The 19,387-nt window shown below is 41.7% G+C and overlaps 1 protein-coding gene across 1 annotated transcript in view; it reads right to left on the bottom strand.

The window, feature by feature from the left end:
* IMP3 (IMP U3 small nucleolar ribonucleoprotein 3) overlaps positions 1 to 19,387 on the bottom strand; it is a 103,144-nt gene that overhangs the window by 28,492 nt on the left and 55,265 nt on the right. The window contains exon 5 of the mRNA XM_063426955.1: positions 9,676 to 9,727. Within this exon, the coding sequence (XP_063283025.1) occupies positions 9,676 to 9,727 (52 nt within the window). The remainder of the gene's footprint in view (positions 1 to 9,675; positions 9,728 to 19,387) is intronic.

Here is a 19,387-nt window from a genome sequence, read left to right as displayed (position 1 = left end):
AGGCCCAGATGCCATAGACGAGCTGCCCGTCCCGTAAGCGGCTTCCTCCACCGGCAAGGGCCAAAGCACACAAAGGGGACAGGGAGGTTAGCGGAAAGAGCTCTCAAAGTGCTGGGGACACCAGGGGAAACCCCCTCACGCTATGCGAACACTGTTGAATCTAAAGGCCTGCCACTATACCTCCTAAGGCGAGCCGCAGCTATGAGGGCAACCGGCATAGGCTGACCGGGTCTCCCAAACTTATGGACACTGCACCTGACCAACCCAAGCTTAAGATATGCCAGTCTGTTGTGCCCTGAAATATTATTTTGCATATTTTCCTATTATCTCTTGTTCTCACTCCTTCCTCTCCTCTTATCTCGTATGACAATTATTGAATAGAGAAACACAAATCTCTTACCTGTTTAAGATGAGTATTTAGTTCATGTTTCACCAAGCATAGAGTCACTAAGGTAAAGTCTAGAGCACACGTGCAGTCTGCCAGCTTTATAGCACTAAAACCGGCTGCAATGCTAGCTAGCACCACTAAGTTGTTAACCATGCAGAAAACGCAGCATCACCAGACATGCATAGCAAGCTACAGTTACTATTCATAATTCGACGTGTTACACAGCTTGACTATACCTATTTACTAATAATGGTGCGCTACAACTCTTAATGTACTCCACACTCTTGTCTTCAACAATGCTGTATACCAGTAACGCAGAGCTACATAACTATTTAGCATGCAATGAACAAGACGGCTAGCTTACCACTTACCTAAACATCTGACATGCAACTTTGTACAACGCAATTTCATTAATTATCAAAAATTGTGCAAGTTCCACTATATACTCCACTGTACTGAATGTTTGAAAAGCATGAGGACTGCCTTTGGGGTACCCCATGCGAGTCTGTTATTCTAAATGCACTGCTAAAATAAAACTCAGTTCCGCAGAGTGACTGACCCGTGCGTGCTGCAGCTGAAACTCCACTATCGCCTGCTGCTGCTCGCACAGTCTCATGAGGCGCTGCAGCGCAGACAGACGAGCATCAGAGTGAGAACGCCAAAAGTGCGCACAGACGGCCCGCACTTTCTGCAGCAGCTCTCATATATATGGGTAGTTTTTCAGGAATTTCTGCACCACCAAATTCAGCACACGTGCCAGGCAAGGGATGTGCGGCAAACCGGCTAGGCAGAGAGCTGCTACGAGATTTCACCAATTATCGCACACTACCAGGCCGGGTTTGAGGCTCAGTGGCAACAACCACTCATTGGTCTGTTGTTCCATGCCCGTCCACAGCTCCTGCGCGGTGTGGGGTTTTCCCCCCAAACATATGAGTTTTAATACAGCCTGCTGTCGTTGCCCCTTGGCTGTGCTGAAGTTGGTGGTGAAGGTGTTACGCTGACTGGATGAGGAGGTGGTAGAGGAGGAGGAGGAAGAAGAAGCTGAGTAGGAGGAGGAGGCAACAGGAGGCAAAGCTGTGTACCCAAATAAAGATTGTCAAACGTATCCTGGAACTGTGTCCCATCCGGTTACTGGGTAAATGGGTCTGACCTATTCTAATCAAAGGGGATAACCATCGGGGACCCATGGGCTACAGTGCTCTAAAGCGACCTACACTGCAGGACTTGTGTGGAGCCAGAGGAATAACGCCTGGTGGGTGTAACAAGGCCGAAAGACTGCTGCGCTCATGGAGGGCGACCAGGCATGCAGTGAGGCAACGAACCCCAGCCATGGGTCGGAGATGAGGAGGAAGTGCGCAAGGAGGTGTAACGGCACCTGGCATATTACTGAGAGCCACCCTTAGAGGAGATTGTCAGCAGGACCTTTTTGGAGGTGCAAGCCTATGTCCTTGCCAATAGACAGAGGGCGACCTCCATGAACCCAGATGAAGGAAGAAGAGAGCAGAGGGCGCCGGGAAGCACAACCACCCTGGCCCACAAGCTACCACACAATGCCTTCAAAGACTTTGAGCACCAGTGCCTACTCCAAGACGTGGATCCCTGCTAATCCATTCCACACTGTGACCCCTAACTTCAACATCAGGCATACTGGGTCCCGGTCGTCCGACCACCGCCCAGACAGTGTCTGAATCCCGGTTACTGGACTGTGAAAGGCTCGTTAAATCTGTTATGGTTCCTTTTATCGCTCCATCTGTTACTTGGATAACTGTGGGAATGCTAAAGATATACATGCCGACGAGCGCTAGGGGACGGCCGCTCCGCTTTTGCACCCTGCTCCCTCTTATGCTGTGCTCGTGCCTCTTCCTCCAAACTGCACACGTCACTTGCATGACCTTGATGCCATGTGGGGTCTAGGACCTTATCATCCTCCACATCATCTTCCACCCACTCCTCAACCCTGCCCTGCTTGCCGGTCTGCACAGTGCAGAAAGCCACAGCAGTTGGCACCTGTGTTTTTCCAGCATGTAAAGTCTGCAAAGGACATATGGAAATAGTTTTAGAATTGTATACAGGCAACAGGTTTCCCTATAAAATTACCTCTCAGTTTGACTTGTGAGGGTATTGCCCCCGAATTACAATATTGTTATATTGGTATTTGACGGTTCTATTTGACTGTAAGATATGAAGTGCAGGCATCAAATTGACTTTTTAGCACCTAAAGAATTAGAATTTTTTGTGTAAGCACAATATTTGACGGTTCTATTTGACTCTCAGATATGAAGTGCACCGCAGGCCACAAATGTACTATTTACCAGCCAAAAAATTTGAATGTTTAAAAATGCTATGTCACAGCACTATTTGACGGTTCTATTTGACTCTCAGATATGAAGAGCACACCCCAAATTTACTATTTAGCAGATTAGCACTAAAACAATTAGAATGTTTACAACTGCGCTGTAATCGCAGTATTTGACGCTTATATTTGACTCTCAGATATGAAGTGGACCCCACTAATGTACTAGTTTGCAGAATTCTTTCCTAATCTGTCCCTCACAGCTGCAGCATCCTCTCCCTACACTAATAAGAGCTCATGTGCGTGCGGCACTACACGACTCCAGCTTATATATAGAGCCTGGGTCACATGCTGCACTGGCCAATCACAGCCATGCCATTAGTAGGGTCCGGGGGCCAAAAAACAATGTTCGGTACGAACCCGAACTTTGCCATAAACGAACACAAAAATAAAAATTGGAGTATGATATTGGGGTTTGTTTGGGGGATATAGCAATGTCTCCAAGTTAAAGTTTTACTTTTATTAAATTGGTTAAAAATTCAAAACCCTTGGGGGCGGGGCCGGACCGCCATGCTGAGTGGAAGCATGGAGACAGAGCTCCTGAAAAAAGCTTGAATTTATGGCCCTATTGAGCGGCAAAACGCTTATTACCAGCCAGGAACTTGTACCCCAGTTCGTGAGGCAACCCTGGTCCCGAGGTGAGGCTTGCCACACGGTTCTAGTCCCTCGGTGGGGCGATCCCAGCCGACCGTGATGGAGACCGCCCGGGCGGTGAGTGGGGTGGACGGCCGCCGCCCAGCTATCCTGCCCACCAGCGGTATAGCTGAAACGCAAGGCTAGGCGGGTCTGGCCCTGTCCCCCCCCCCCCTATGGACCGGCGGGGGTGATCCCGGTCCCCACCCTGTGACCCAGACAAGTGCCGCAACACCAGCGAGAGTCCGCTCCCAAAATGGCGGAGACCATGCACACCCCCGAAGTGAGGGCCGCCAGACGTACCCTCCTCTCCTGCTCTCACACAGGCGGAACAACGACCACACCAACAAGGGCACCGACGAAAGAAACTTACCTCGCACAAGCTGAGGAGGAGCAGCGTGGCGGCTTAACACACCAGCGCAACTTTGAACTCGCAGGAGGAACACAACACAAGGCCTCGGACCAACCTGGCACACAGCCCAGTTCCCCGTGGGGAGCTTGAAACAGAGGATTGACCCACCCACAGCCACTACACCCGGGACTCACCACAGGCCCAAGACTGGTGCTCAGCTGGACTACCAGTGGCCCAGGAACGGAACTGCAACCTCCCTTTCAGGTCACCCAATGGGACTATAAGCACAGAGGCAGCCATTAAGCATTTTGCCACACTGCAACATACTGCACTGCACACTAAGGGCCATTCTGAATGCTGACATACACTCGTACCGGACTGTCACTGGGTTAACATGGGGGTGGTTACTGTAAGCGTATTTTAAGCGTCTTCTAAGAATATTCTAAGCAATTTTAAGCGTCTCACTAGCTATGTGTGAAGTGTCTTCTTTAACTAACGTGCTGAACGTAATGCATCTACTCACAACTCAAATGTTTAATTACGCAAGTTATCTATGTTTAAAAACAAAAAATTTGCAAATTTCTATGCCACTGACTAATATCTGAAACTCTTGTAACACGCTGTTGTGGCGTCTGTTCATATCTTGTGATCACCTGCACAACCAAAATAAAGAATAAAAAAAAAAATAAAAAAATTCAAAACCCTTAACCCTAACAAGTGATATACATACATCACCTCAATAACAAGCGAGTGATTAAAATAAAAAAAGGAGAATAGAACGAAAGTTTGTAAATATAAAAATATATAAAATAATATAGCCATAAACTAACCTTGCTTTAATATTTTATTTCTTTATGTTCTTCCTAACCACTTATCACAACAAAATGGCACTTCATGCCATCCAACAGTCCAGATTTTCCAGATTTCCAGATTTCCAACTGGATATTGTCCTTGGGCAGCACAGTATGAGTGCATCATTAGACGCGTTGTGAAGTGTGCCAGGAACATGCAGAGTTTGTTTCATCAGCACTTTGCATGGTCCATTTGATAAGGGGCCAGCCACACAAGTTGTCATGCACCTTCAGTGGATACCCTTTTCCGGGTAGAACCCCATTATGAGCATTGCTGGTGAAGTCACTGGTGTTAAAATGTTTTCAAAAATGTTTTTCCATTTTGCTTACATAACCCCTTAAAGCTAGCAGGTATGAAGGCTACCTTGTTTCAAAGTTGCCTCCTCGGTCAGCCTAATATTTATACATACATACACAAACTCTGAACTCCCATATGCAGATCTATAATTTTAGCAACTCTTCTTCAAATTTTTTTAAAGTTAAAGTTGATATGCACTATGTGGGAGCTACACAGTTGCATCTGCTACATGTTTTTCTGTTAATTTTTTACAATGCAGCCAACGTAGAAAGAACAATAAAATCTTAGCCTTGTTCTTTTTTGTTGCTGGTAGCCGGCAGGGGAGGGAGAGAGTACCTGGGAGCTCAGCCTGCAGCTGAGCTATAGTGGTTATTGTGCCTGGATTATGTCTTTAAATAATATACAAGTGCCCCTCCTGAGATCTGGCTCTGGATCTGCCCCTGCCTCGCGGTTCCCACAATTCGCAGCACAACAACGTCATACTGTGCTGGGAGTTGTGGGAACTGCGATTGAGCATGATAGAAAGACATGCTCCCTCCTTCAGTCCTCCTATGCGGACAGCTCACTGTTGTCAGCATTAGTGTGCCGCCGGACCGCACCAGCGTGGAACGCTTTTGGTAAATGGGAGGGGGAAGAAAGACAGAAAGGCAATAGAAAGACACAAGGGAAGGGGGAGAAAGACAGAGAGGGGGAATAGAGACACACAGGGGAAGGGGGAAGAAAGACAGTGGGAGAATAGAGAGAAGACAGAGAGGAAGTAAAGAGACAGAAGGGGGAGAGAGGGTGACAAGGAAAGGAGTGAGAAAGAGACAGAGGGGGAAGAGTGAGACACAGGGGGAGAAATAGGTGGAATAGAGAAATGGTGGTGGGAGAAGGAAGTCGGAGGGGAAGAGAGACACAGGGAAAGGAGGGAGAAAGACAGAGGGAAAGAGACACACATGGGAAGGGAAGACAGGAGAGAGGCAGAGGGGGAAAAAGACACAGGGGAGGGGGGAGAAATAAACAGGGGGGGAAGGGAAAAAGAGAGGGGGAAGAGAGAGACTGGGAAGGAGAGGAGAGACATGGACACAGAGGAGCAGTGAGGGGGGAAAAAGAAACACACAGAGGGGCTGGGGGGAGACAAAGAGGCACACAGAGGGGCTTGGGGGAAGAAGGAGACACACATATGGGATATATATATATATATATATATATATATAATTATGCGTATATTTACACATTTATTTATTATTTATATATTGCATAATACACAGTAATGAGTAATGTCATTAATATGCAACATGTGTAATGAGCAGATATTGGCCCAGTCTTGTTGCTAGGTGCATACTCCAGCACAATAACATATTTAAAGTAAAGAGCGCACCCACAGAACAAATAAACAAGATAATGTCATTTTTTTACAGTTGTGCACTACATACATTCACCATTTTAGTCCCATTACCAAACTTTCCTTAATATGTCAAGGTAGTTGGACTGAAACATTGATTACATGCAAAGGCACGTCTGCTTAAAATAAATCTGCACTTTTGTTTATTTTGAAGCCCATGAGTGCTTTTTTTTCCACATTGGAGTAATAATTTTTTAATTTTAAGTTATCTTTTCTAACTCTGTATCAGCACACTATGCTGACGTGATGCATTATTGGGCTAGTAAATAATTTTTTTTCCAGGGCTGCTTTTAGTTCCCAGTCTGGCCCTGTGTATAAGGGATGTATGAAAAGTGTGTGTATAGGTTTATAGTGGAAGTGTGTGTATATAGTGGATATGTGTGTAAGGGATGCATTGTGTATGTGTGTGAGAGTTGTGGGTTAAGAAAGGGGTTGAGTGTTGTGTGGGGTGAGAGGAGAGGAGAGCAGCCTTTTTTTATTTTATGTCTTTGTTTGTGCCAAGTCATATGTAAATGTGCGTGGTGTGTATGGTTGTTTCTTTCTAAATATATGCATAGAGAGTGGGTATGTAAACACACACATTTAGTAACTACCTCCCTTTCTACATGGTGGCTTCTGGCTCTACCCTCTCAAAGTTGTGAGACATCCTGCAGCCTCACCTCCCATGCGCTGCCTCTCTGTATCAGAAGATTGCAGGGCTGATGGAAAAGAAGGCCAGAGCAAAGCATACATTTCTCATCTGTTTCTCTTTAAAATAGAACACAGAGTAAGGACTACTTTGTCGTATGAATTTTTCCTACTACAGACAAATATTGACCAGCGGTTTGGAACTTCCCTTAACCCCTTAAGGACCGGCCTGTTTTTGCGATGTTTGTACGTTAAGGACCAGAGCAGTTTTAACACTTTTGTGGTGTTTGTGTTTAGCTGTAATTTTCCGCTCTCTCATTTACGGTTCCCATACAAGTTATATATTGTTTTTTTCACGACGAGAAGGGCTTTCTTTACATACCATTATTTGTATTATGTCATATATTGTATTAAAAAAAAAAAAAAAATATGGTGAAAAATTAAAAAAAAAAACATGTTTTTGGACTTTTACTTGAAAAATCTTTTACTTATCTACAAAAGCTAATGAAAAAAACTGCTAAATTGATTCAAAATTTTGTCCCGAGTTTAAAAACACCCAGTGTTTACATGCTTTATTGCTTTTTTTGCAAGTTATAGGCCTATAAATACAAGTAGGAAATTGCTGTTTCAATATATATATATTTTAAATGTATCAATAGTGACATTGTAACACCGTTATCTGTCATAAATGCCCGAAACACACCTAACATGTACATATTTTTTTAAAGTAGACAACCCAGGGTATTCAAAATGGGGTATGTCCAGTCTTTTTTAGTAGCCACCTAGTCACAAACACTGGCCAAAGTTAGCATTTATATTTGCTTGTGTGTTAAAAATGCAAAAAACGCTAACTTTGGCCAGTGTTTGTGACTAGGTGGCTACTAAAAAAGGCTGAACATACCCCATTTGCAATACCTTGGGTTGTCTTCTTTTGCAAATGGTATGCCATCATAGGGCTAATTCTCATTCCTTGGCTACCATACGCTCTCAAAGGCAACCTAACCAATCTGACAAATTTCAATAAAAAAAAAAAAAGTAAAATCAAGCCTTATATTTGACCCTGTAACTTTCACAAACACTATAAAACATCTACATGTGGGGTACTGTTATACTCAGGAGACTTCGCTGAACACAAATATGAGTGTATCAGAACAGTAAAATATATCACAGCAATAATATCCTCAGTGAAAGAGCTGTTTGTGTGTGAAAAATGCAAAAAACTTCACTTTCACTGACAATATCATCGCTGTGATATGTTTTACTGTTTTGAAACACTAATATTTGTGTTCAGCGAAGTCTCCCGAGTAAAACTGTACCCCCATGTACAGGATTTAGGGTGTCATAGAAAGTTACAGGGTTAAACACAGTGCTAGCAAATTAAATTATCTGGACTTTCGGCCTGGGTTGGCAGGCAGGTCCCTCGAATTGCAATCATTAAAATTACTTAATTAGGTAAAAATATTACATAAATATGCACGTATAATTTTAATATATATACATATTTATATATTTGACGTCTACGTGTATATTTATGAAATTATTTATGTAATTATGTATGTGGACATATGTATATTTCGTATTATTTTTATTTATTTATTTATACATAGATATATATATCATTACATTCTAAGTGTATTTTGATATAAATATATATATATCAATATCAAAATACTGTTAGAATAAAATTGCATATATAATTTTTTTTTAATTATTAAAAATTATTTTTATTTTTTGTTATTTATTTTTATTAACATATTATTTGTATTTTATAATAATATATATATACCATATATATAGTTATTATATATTTTGTATATATTCGTGTGTAATTTAAATATAAGTGTATTTTTATATTAATATACGTATATATAAATATAAAAATACACTTAGTATGACATTATATATATGATATATATACATATATTATATATAGGTATATATAGATATAATACATGTATATATATCATATATATATATATATATATATATATATACACATATTTTTTTTTACACTGATTGTTTTTTTTTTAACTTTATTTTATGATTTTACACTTGCAGGGAGACTGCCTGTCAGCACAGACAGTCCCCCTGCAGGCAGATACACAGACACCTATTGCGGTCATGTGATCGAGTGATCACATGGCCGTGGGGTCCTGATCTGCCGAGGGGGGACTGCCCGGGCAGACAGGCAGTCCCCCTGGACCGGGAGGAGAGCTGATCGCCGCCGTGGGACCGACGGCGATCAGGTAAGTTGCCCAAAACCGTTATGACGGTTCAGGACCGTCAGCGGTCCAAACGCACGTTTTACCGCTGACGGTCCTGAACCGTCAGCGGTCCTTAAAGGGTTAAGCTCCACCCTATGTGAAGATGATCAAGTGTAGAAAAAATGCATACGACAAGTAGTCCTTATTTTGTCTTAGCTTTTAAAGAGAATTAGATCACAAATGAAGAAAAAAGATTCTGAAAGAGAAAGACAAAATGAAACAATAGAGGGTAAGTGATGTGACAGAGCCATTTACATGCCACTATCCACCTCCCCAAAATAGTATGCCCACTTCCCCACAGGAGGCTAGGTGTCCTCAAGTCTCTGGTCAGCCCTGCTTCCTAATGATAATAGTGAGGGGGTGACAACTAATCTAGTACAAAAAGATGTTTGAAGAAGACATCTAATGAGATAGATAGATAATGTATAACAAAACACACACACACACTTTTCTTTTTGTACTGGTATTCGATTAATTCATTAGACAGTGAATTATTTATACATGCACAAAAATTACCCTTACCTTGTCACCAGGAATGCTGGATCTGTTATTACTTCTGGGCCTACACGAATATCTGGTAAGAGAAGTTAAGGTAACCAATAGAAACGATATGAATTGCTTAGGTACTAGGTTGTTTCATATGCTTTTGTACCAATTGCATATCAATGTATTTTTCAGCAAGTTACCCTCACAAATTACGCGAAGACATGTTTGCATCTAACAATGAATTAGTGCCAGTGCCTCTCGGCAAACTTCCTCACTGCGTGTGACATCAAATGCTATTATTATTATATTATATTATTTATATTGCGCCAACAAATTCCGTAGCGCTATAATCTGATCCTTCCTTGTAATGCTTTACAGAAAAGTAAATTAGGTGTATGACTGTTGTTCTCCACAATGCAGATAACAAAAAGTAACCATCTGTAAAGAAAGGGTTGAAGAACATATGTCACCAAGAGAAAGAAATAAAGATTTTATACAACTGGAAAATGTCTATATATGCTGGATTTTCAAGATGTACTACGAGGAAAAAAAAACATTATCTAATAGGCTCATAAATCATAAAAGCCATTCTAAAATATCAAGAAGCATATTCCCTACTTTATGTTTTTTCATTGCGTACTATTTTATTTTTTTATAGAAATGGCAAAAAAAAAAAAAACGTGTTAAGCTTTATTGGTACAGTTTCTTCATGACTGCCTAAAAGCCTAAATGGATGGGTAATTTCATTGGCACAGCAGAATATCACTAGCTGTCTGAGAACAACTCCCTGAGATTCCGGTGAAGCAAAGTGTAAAACGTGCGTTTATAATTGTATCTATTGTGTGTGAAATGTTCAAATGCTTTTTGCTACATTTTGAAGGAGGATAGCAAGGAGAACCTGAAGGAAAAGTTTGTGTTTAAAGGACTTTAACTGAAAAATATTACTAAACGTATCTGACATTTACACAATTTGGAATTTAGTTCAGAGATTTCACCGTGTTATTGCAGGCACATTTGTTCTCCTGGTATCAACGTTCATTGCATTATATACACACTTGCTTTGACTGGTGGGTTTAGTTTGTGTATTTTCATATATAGTATACGTTATTAGTGTTTTATTGGATACATTTGTTTAGTTGTATTTTATTTTAAACCATATTTACACATTTACCAGTCATAAAATAGCTTTAGCTGACAGTCCATTGACAACTGACCCAGGGATGCACAGCTAAAGCCCAAGCCTTCAATCATGACATAGAACGCTGTGATCGCTACTGGCATAGGTTAACTGTGAAAACTTTAACTTTTACTTGACAGCCTAAGTACTAAGACTTCCAGAAACAGTACATGTCACAATTTCTTAAATTGAAAACCCAACAGTTTGACTGCCAGCAAAAATGCTTGAGGGCATCTCCAGAGAGATCTTTCTGCTATGTCTCACCTTTAACCCCAAACGTGCAGTGTACTAGTCATGAAGTCTAGTCATGAAGGCGTTACTATCCATCAGTCTTAATAGCCACATTCCATGTAGGGTTGGAATGTGTATTAAAAATAAAAAATTCACGCCTTTGCCTCCCCAATACTGAAGGGGCAGTGCCTCCATTATTATTATTTTTTTTTTTTTTATGAAAACCTATATGTTGTGTTTCGTATTATTGCTTATATGCAAGAATACATCTACCAGGAGCTAAATAACAAGCCCATAAGCAAAAAAAAAAAAAAAAAAAAAGGAAGAAATGTGGATCTCCCTTTTTTACTCTTCTTTTAAGTGAAAAGATGCATGAGGACATGTCACCTGGGGGAGTCTTTGTCACTTGTTTTGCAGTGTCACGGAGGTACACAGGAAGGTTAGAGGCCCTGGAGTTATTAATAGGTGGCATAGTAGCAGTTCTATCTTAGCACCTGCATGTAATGTTTAAAAAGTATGACTGTAATTTGTGAATGGCTATAAGGGTTTTTCCACTGAATTGTGAATACTTGTGATTTGACTTTGTAATTGTAAAAAAATAAAAAAAATAAAAATAGGCCAAACTAGCTTAACCCCTTAAGGACACATGACATGTGTGATATGTGTGATATGTCATGATTCCCTTTTATTCCAGAAGTTTGGTCCTTAAGGGGTTAAATGACCACTCTAGTGCCAGGAAAACATACTCGTTTTCCTGGCACTAGAGTGCCCTGAGGGTGCCCCCACCCTCAGGGTCCCCCTCCCGCCCGGCTCTGGAAAGGGAAAAAGGGGTAAAACGTACCTTTTTCCAGCGCTGGGCGGGGAGCTCTCCTCCTCCTCTCCGCCCCGTCCCTTCCCGTCCAGTCCAGTCGGCTGAATGCGCACGCGCGGCAAGAGCTGCGCGCACATTCAGCCGGTCGCATAGGAAAGCATTTACAATGCTTTCCTATGGACGCTTGCGTGCTCTCACTGTGATTTTCACATTGAGAATCACGCAAGCGCCTCTAGCGGCTGTCAATGAGATAGCCACTAGAGGATTAGGGGGAAGGCTTAACCCATTAATAAACATAGCAGTTTCTCTGAAACTGCTATGTTTATAAAAAAAAATGGGTTAACCCTAGCTGGACCTGGCACCCAGACCACTTCATTAAGCTGAAGTGGTCTGGGTGCCTAGAGTGGTCCCTTTAAGCTTTAAGCTTTAAGCTCTGCCATTTAGGAGTTAAATCACTTTGTTTATACAAATCTAGCTGCAACTTCTTGCATATGACTTGCACAATAGCAAGTTGGAAGGAAAGCACAAACATATTATATATAGATATACTTAAAGTCCTTACACATACATTTTTAAAAAAATAACACATTTATTGGTCTTACTGTATCAAAAAATGGTTATACACAAAGTTAGTGATACTTTTTGTAGTACACAATATGATTGCTGTATACTTTGAATCCAGTTCACCTCCACAGATGCAACAAATGAAAATCAAGACCGGAGACATATATAAGAAACCCTTCTCACTACTCGGTATTCATCAATATTCCCTGAGGAAGTAGCGCAGACTTACGAAACGCGTAGGATTTTAATGAATACCGAACTACATACCAAAATAGGGATATCCAGAAAACCACCGGATTTGCTCTAGCTGCCCGATCACGGTGACGTACAGACAAAGGGAGGTGCTCCCTAGTAGCTCATGTACCCATACAAGTTCACCAGCAGCACACGGCGGAGGGACCGAGAGACTCCGCGAAGTCGCCTTAAAAGCTCATAAAGGACTGGGTCACTGCATCGAAAGGCAAGAATTGAAGACAAACTCCAGCCTACCTAGAGACTCTTTGATCATCTTGTATTGTTTCGTCTACGAGAAATGTGAGATGGTTCAATTATTATATATATGGTATGAATTTTATGTTGTTTGCATTACAGGGCTAGGTTGATACCCTATAAATTGCTCCCCACCAGTAAGGTGATCTCCCCTCGGGGATAACTGTTATCATGAGGCCCCAATTTACGAGTGCCTCCAAACGGCTTTTCCCTTCACTTTTTCTTTTTTTTATTGACCAGAAGCGGGTAGGCTAGTGTCTACCGTCTCAATTACCCTCCCCATGTTTTGGCTTCACGTAGCCACTACAAATCTGGTTATTGTCGGATACTCGTTATCTGACCAACACCTTGTATATAGTTCTTCCCTGGTTACTCTCCCATTATTCTGCCTCCAAACCCTTCTGCTTCACAAAACAAAACCTCTTAACGTGCTCCATATAGATGGTTGGCCACACATAGGGGATGATTCCCATTTCCATCGCTATGAACCTCTACATCACATGGACGAAAGGCAACATAAAAACGCAGACACATTCAATACAACACCATGGCCTTGACTATTATTTCGCTTAATGCGAAAGGATTGAATTCCCCGCATAAACGAAGGCTTGCCCTTGGCGAAGCCAAAAAATGAAGGCTACAGTGGCCTTCTTTCAGGAAACCCACTTCTTAAAATCCAAGCTGCCCAAATTCACATCCAAGCAATTCCCTATAGGTTACCACTCTGGGTACTGTAAGAAGAAAAGAGGTGTTTCTATACTGATCAATAAGGATGTGCCCTTCTCACTGCAGAAAAAAAATCAGTGATAGAGAGGGACGTTTCCTCCTGGTACAATGCCTACTCAACAATGAACCATACACCCTTATTAATGTGTACGGACCACACGAGAACAGGGCAGTATATCTAGACAAAATCCTAAGCTTGGCCAAGTTACATACCCTTGGCAACGTAGTGATAGGGGAAGACACCAATTTTATCTGAGATGACCACCTAGACACATCCTCCTCCTCACGGATATCACAGGCTACGGCCAAGTACCGTTCAACCACAACAAAAGCTATCCAGCAATGCCTCCACAACACTAGTTTTTTAGATGCTTGGAGGATATTACATCCCACTGAGAAAGATTTCACTTTCCACTCTCAAGCCCACAATTCCTACTCTCGTATAGATAGATTCCTGATACACTCATCTATGGTACCCAAAGTCCAAACCGCCAAAATAGGACTAATAACATGGTCTGATCATGCCCCTATTTCTCTAACACTAGCGACGCAATACCCTACCAAAGGTACGGGTTCGTGGAGATTAAATGAATCTTTATTACGTGACCCTACCTTCACCATGCAGGTTAAGACAGAACTTGCAGATTATTTTCAAAGGAACACTGTGGAACACTCTTCCGCGGACATGATATGGCAGGCCCATAAAGCAGTAATAAGGGGAATATTCATTAAACAAGCCAGCTTCGCGAAGAAGACGAGGCTTCACACTTACAACAACCTAATCCAACAAATAATCACACTTACCCATGCTAACAAACTTCACCCAACGGCACATAGCTATACACAATTGTCCAAAGTACAGGCACAACTACGTGAGATGGAATTAGACAAAACAAACCATCTACTGCACAACTACAACTATAAATTCTTCGCCCACGGGAACAAAGCGGGATCCCTCTTGGCTTCCAAACTAAAAGCCCGTATGGCCAACTCACGGGTGGCATATATTTTCTCCTCCGACAAAAACAAACTAATGCACCCTCAAGACATAGTGGAGGAGTTTGCGAAATATTATAGCTCACTATACAATCTCAAAAACGACCCTTCAACACACACGCCATCTAAGGAACATATCACTCAATTCTTAGATAGGGTGAATTTGCCCACCCTAACACAGGAATAAATAGATACAATAACACAACCCTTCACGGTAGAGGAAGTGACACGTACGATAACCAAATTGCCCAAACACAAATCCCCGGGGCCAGATGTTCTCTGACGTATTGACCCCCCACCTAACAACTCTACTCAACCAATGATTCTCCAAAGGCACGATGCCGACAGACATGTTGCAAGCCCACATCTCCACCTTACCTAAACCTGGTAAGCTACCCACACAATGTCAGAACTTTCGTCCGATTTCCCTTCTGAACTGTGACACTAAACTGTATGCCAAGATCCTAGCGGACAGGCTTAAAAACATCATCGCCCGGATAGTTCACAATGACCAGTCAGGCTTTGTCACAAAAAGGCAGGGATCGGACAACACAAGAAAATTATTGAACATCTTAACACACATGGAAACACAAAACACGGCGGGCCTTCTCCTGGCACTAGACGCAGAGAAAGCCTTTGATAGACTACACTGGGGATACATGGAACAGGTACTCACCAAGTTTGGATTTCCAACTCCGTACATTACTGGCATTATGGCCCTATACACAAAACCCACTGCCAAAGTCACAAATGCGGGGTTTGTATCTAGCCCTTTCCCTATCACAAATGGTACGCGCCAAGGTTGCCCACTCTCACCCCTACTTTACGTTCTCTCTCTCGAACCCCTAGCATATATGATTAGGCATCTCCCGAACATAACAGGAATTAAGATCAAATCCTCCGAATGCACACTATCAATGTTTGCAGATGATGTCGTGGTCACCATGTCCCAACCTGAACGGTCCCTTCCTGCTCTCGTCGAAGTGCTGGGAGAGTATAGCAAAGTGTCTTATTACAAGTTAAATCAGTCAAAAACGCAAGCCCTGCCGATACGTCTTCCCTCTTCCACAGTATCTAGATTGAAAACCGTATTCTCCTTTGACTGGAGACAATCACACCTCACCTATTTAGGCGTAAAGATAGCGGCCACACACAGACATCACCACACTCAATATTACCCCCCTACCACAAATATGTAAACAAATCCTACATAAATGGAAAGACGTTATGCTGTCATGGCTGGGCAAGATCAACACTGTCAAGATGATGGTACTCCCGAAGCTTCTGTATGTTTTCCGTATGTTACCCCTACCTTTCTCACCCACCTTATGCAAACAGATACAAAAATTGCTAGCATCCTTTATATGGGACGCAAAGAAACCGAGACTTCCTTTAGCATTATTGCATTCCCCAACCAAAAAAGGGGGTATGGGATTCCCCAACGTCCTACTGTACCACAAGGCAGCAGTCCTAGAGAATGTAGTTAAACTACACGCCCCACCAGGGACGTTACAATGGGTGGACATTGAGAATCAACACGGCCCTAAGGGATCTGTGGTGGATTTCATTTGGACCCCGAAACATCTGAGAGGTAAACATCACACACTCCTACCCTTAACTCGCTATGCTATACAAATGTGGGACGCCCTCCACCACTCACAACAGACCGACAAACCGTTCTCTCAATGGGCACCTATAACCTCTCTACAGTCGATTTCTCCATGGTTATCCCTAAGCGGATGGGAAGAGAGGGGTGCTAAACGCATTAGGGACATATGTCACCAAGGGAAGATCATACCCTTCCCGGAATTACAAAGATCATTCAAGTTACCCTCCTCATATATATTTCCATACCTCCAACTAAAAAGCATCATTAAAGACAGGGTAGCACAACCCATAACCGCTTTGCATAACATTGATACCGAAAGGTATACGTTGTTTGATAGATGCCATTCCGCACCGACTAAACACAAAACCTTGTCCTTGTGTTATGCGGTGTTGGGGACCGGAACCTCCTCACACAAATTTTCTTATAAGGCACAATGGGAGAGGGAATGCCAGTTAGCACTTTCAGACGGACAGTGGCTTGAATCATTGACAGCTCTGAAAGGGGTGACCACTTGCTACTCACACACAGAGGCCCACAAAAAGCTGGTATACCGATGGTACTACACACCTGATAAACTACACAGGATATTCCCTCTCACGTCAGGCAAATGCTGGAGGTGTGGAATGAGTGAAGGAACAATGACCCACATATGGTGGGAGTGCCACCTCATAACGCCACTATGGAAAGAAACTTATAAGTTATGGTTCTGTATGGGTATAACAAACCTGGCACCAACGCCCCGATTGGGCCTCATGCTCTTGCTCCCCACCCCCATATCCCACCTAGATAAACATATGGTAATTATAACGATATTAGCGACACGCAATCTTATAGCTTCACACTGGAAGCAAACTATCTGCCCCTCTTCCACATTGCTGGAAGGAAAGATTAAACAATATCTTAAATATGAAATACTAGCGGCCTCTACACAAAAACAATTAGCAACTGCACATCACAATTGGCACAGGTGGACCACTTCAAAACCATAGTTTGTCCAATTGGTTGGTTGAATGTGACACACAGCACATCACACCGTTAACACCCAACTTTAACAATTGTAACAAACCTCTCCAATGTAATAAGAGTTCACAGGCATTCACGAGATAGAGGCGGATGACGCATACGATGGGAGACCTATGGTTATTGGCCATTAGGATTTATAGTTAGGATTGCAGTCCCTCCAAGTTAAGTTTAGACCAAGTTGTGGTTCTGCAGGCCAATTCCACAGCTCATCACACATATGTATCTTGAGAGCTATATAGGTCAATGAGTCGACTACATGTAAGACAACCTGTATAAGTGAGCTGTTGTTGTTACTATGTGAAACATTATGTAATACACTGCAAATTAATGTGAAACTCCCTCCCCACCCTTTTTTGTCTTCTGTATCCCTTCCCTACTCATAAAACTTTCAATAAAATACGAATTATAAAAAATATATATGTTTTATCAATTACCCTCTAATTTGTGTAGACATTTTGTGATAAGACCAATAAATGTGTTATTTTTTTTCAAATTTATGTGTAAGAACTATATATATATATATATATATATATATATATATATATATATATATATATATATATATATATATATATATAACACCAAATAATAGCTGCTCACCGGTCTTGTTAAAATCCAAAAGTTTTATTCAATCATATTTAAAATCTGTGACCAACGTTTCAGTCCCTGCTCGGTACTTTCCTCAGGGTCAGACAATAAATGATAGGATCGTTGTCCTATCATTTATTGTCTGACCCTGAGGAAAGTCCCGAGCGGGGACTGAAACATTGGTCACAGATTTTAAATATGATTGAATAAAACTTTTGGATTTTAACAAGACCGGTGAGCAGCTATTATTTGGCGTTCTATGTATCTTTGGAGTCCAGGCTTTGGCACCCGGCACATAAGGAACATTAAAGCGTGAGTGCATGGGATTTTTTCTATTTTTTATATATATATATATATATATATATAAAACATTTGATAATCCCCCGCACTCACGCTTAATTATGTATCCACTGCGCCGGGTGCCAGGCATGAACTCCAATGGAAATATTGCTGCAAAAAACTGCCGCTCACCGGACTTGTAAAAATCCAAATTTTATTGAAAAAAGAGTTAAAAAAGAGACCAACGTTTCAGTCCCCGCTCGGGACTTTCCTCAGGGTAACAGAACAATAAATACAATGACAACATACCAACAATATATAGGTAAATCTGATTGGTAAAACTCACCCAGGTGCATTGAAAACGTGTGGACCGTGTACTATAGCCCTTCCGGGTATGCGCGCGCACACCCGCTGAGGCTCCTCCCACTATACGTGCACGTGATGCGTGCTATGACGTGCCATTTGTCTATAGTTGCTAAGCAACATATTGTGTCCACAGTCTGCAGGCTGGGCAAAGAAATGGTGAAAGGTCTTAGACAGTGTGCTATCATACAAAGATACACCTTCTTGACACCAATGTGCCCAAAATCTATAACCTAAATAACACATAATGTATAATCTTAAACATGTGTTGGAAAGATATATTTACAGAATCCAAGAAACGGTGTATGTTCCGCAATACTACAGAACTTAATAGTGAATGTGATGAATGGCCATAAATATTTAGTGGTATATATGACCCACGTGCAGTGTCAAAAATATGTGTACCGCTGTGACACAGTTCACAATCATGAACAAAATCAATGAGCTCGCAGTTATAAATATGCCCCTATATAAATATCACCAGTGTGAATAACATACTGTACAACGTGGGATATACTACCACTATATATAATACTAGTGTACATACTAAATATCGAAAAATAGATATCGAAATAGATATCGAAACAATCTATACCGGGTGAATATAATAAATGAAAAAATATTAATACCTCATGGTACGTATCGCTCTATATAATGAGAGCCATTACCCGAGTACACTATACATCACAATACATAACTTTAAAATAATACACTGTAAAAATGATACAAGCTATAGGAGTTAAATAAATGCATAATATGGGATATTTTCATTCAACCCTTTCGGAGCCATGGTTCCCAACTGATAAATCCAAAACGCTTCTTTTTGGAGCAGCATCCGACCCCTGTTACCACCCCTTTTAGGGCAAGGTACATGGTCTATACTCACAAATTT

Source organism: Pelobates fuscus, chromosome 7 (assembly GCF_036172605.1).
Source record: "Pelobates fuscus isolate aPelFus1 chromosome 7, aPelFus1.pri, whole genome shotgun sequence".
Lineage (NCBI taxonomy): Eukaryota > Metazoa > Chordata > Amphibia > Anura > Pelobatidae > Pelobates > Pelobates fuscus.
The sequence above is the reverse complement of the archived record's forward strand: the minus strand, read 5'-3'. Positions and strand labels throughout refer to the sequence as shown.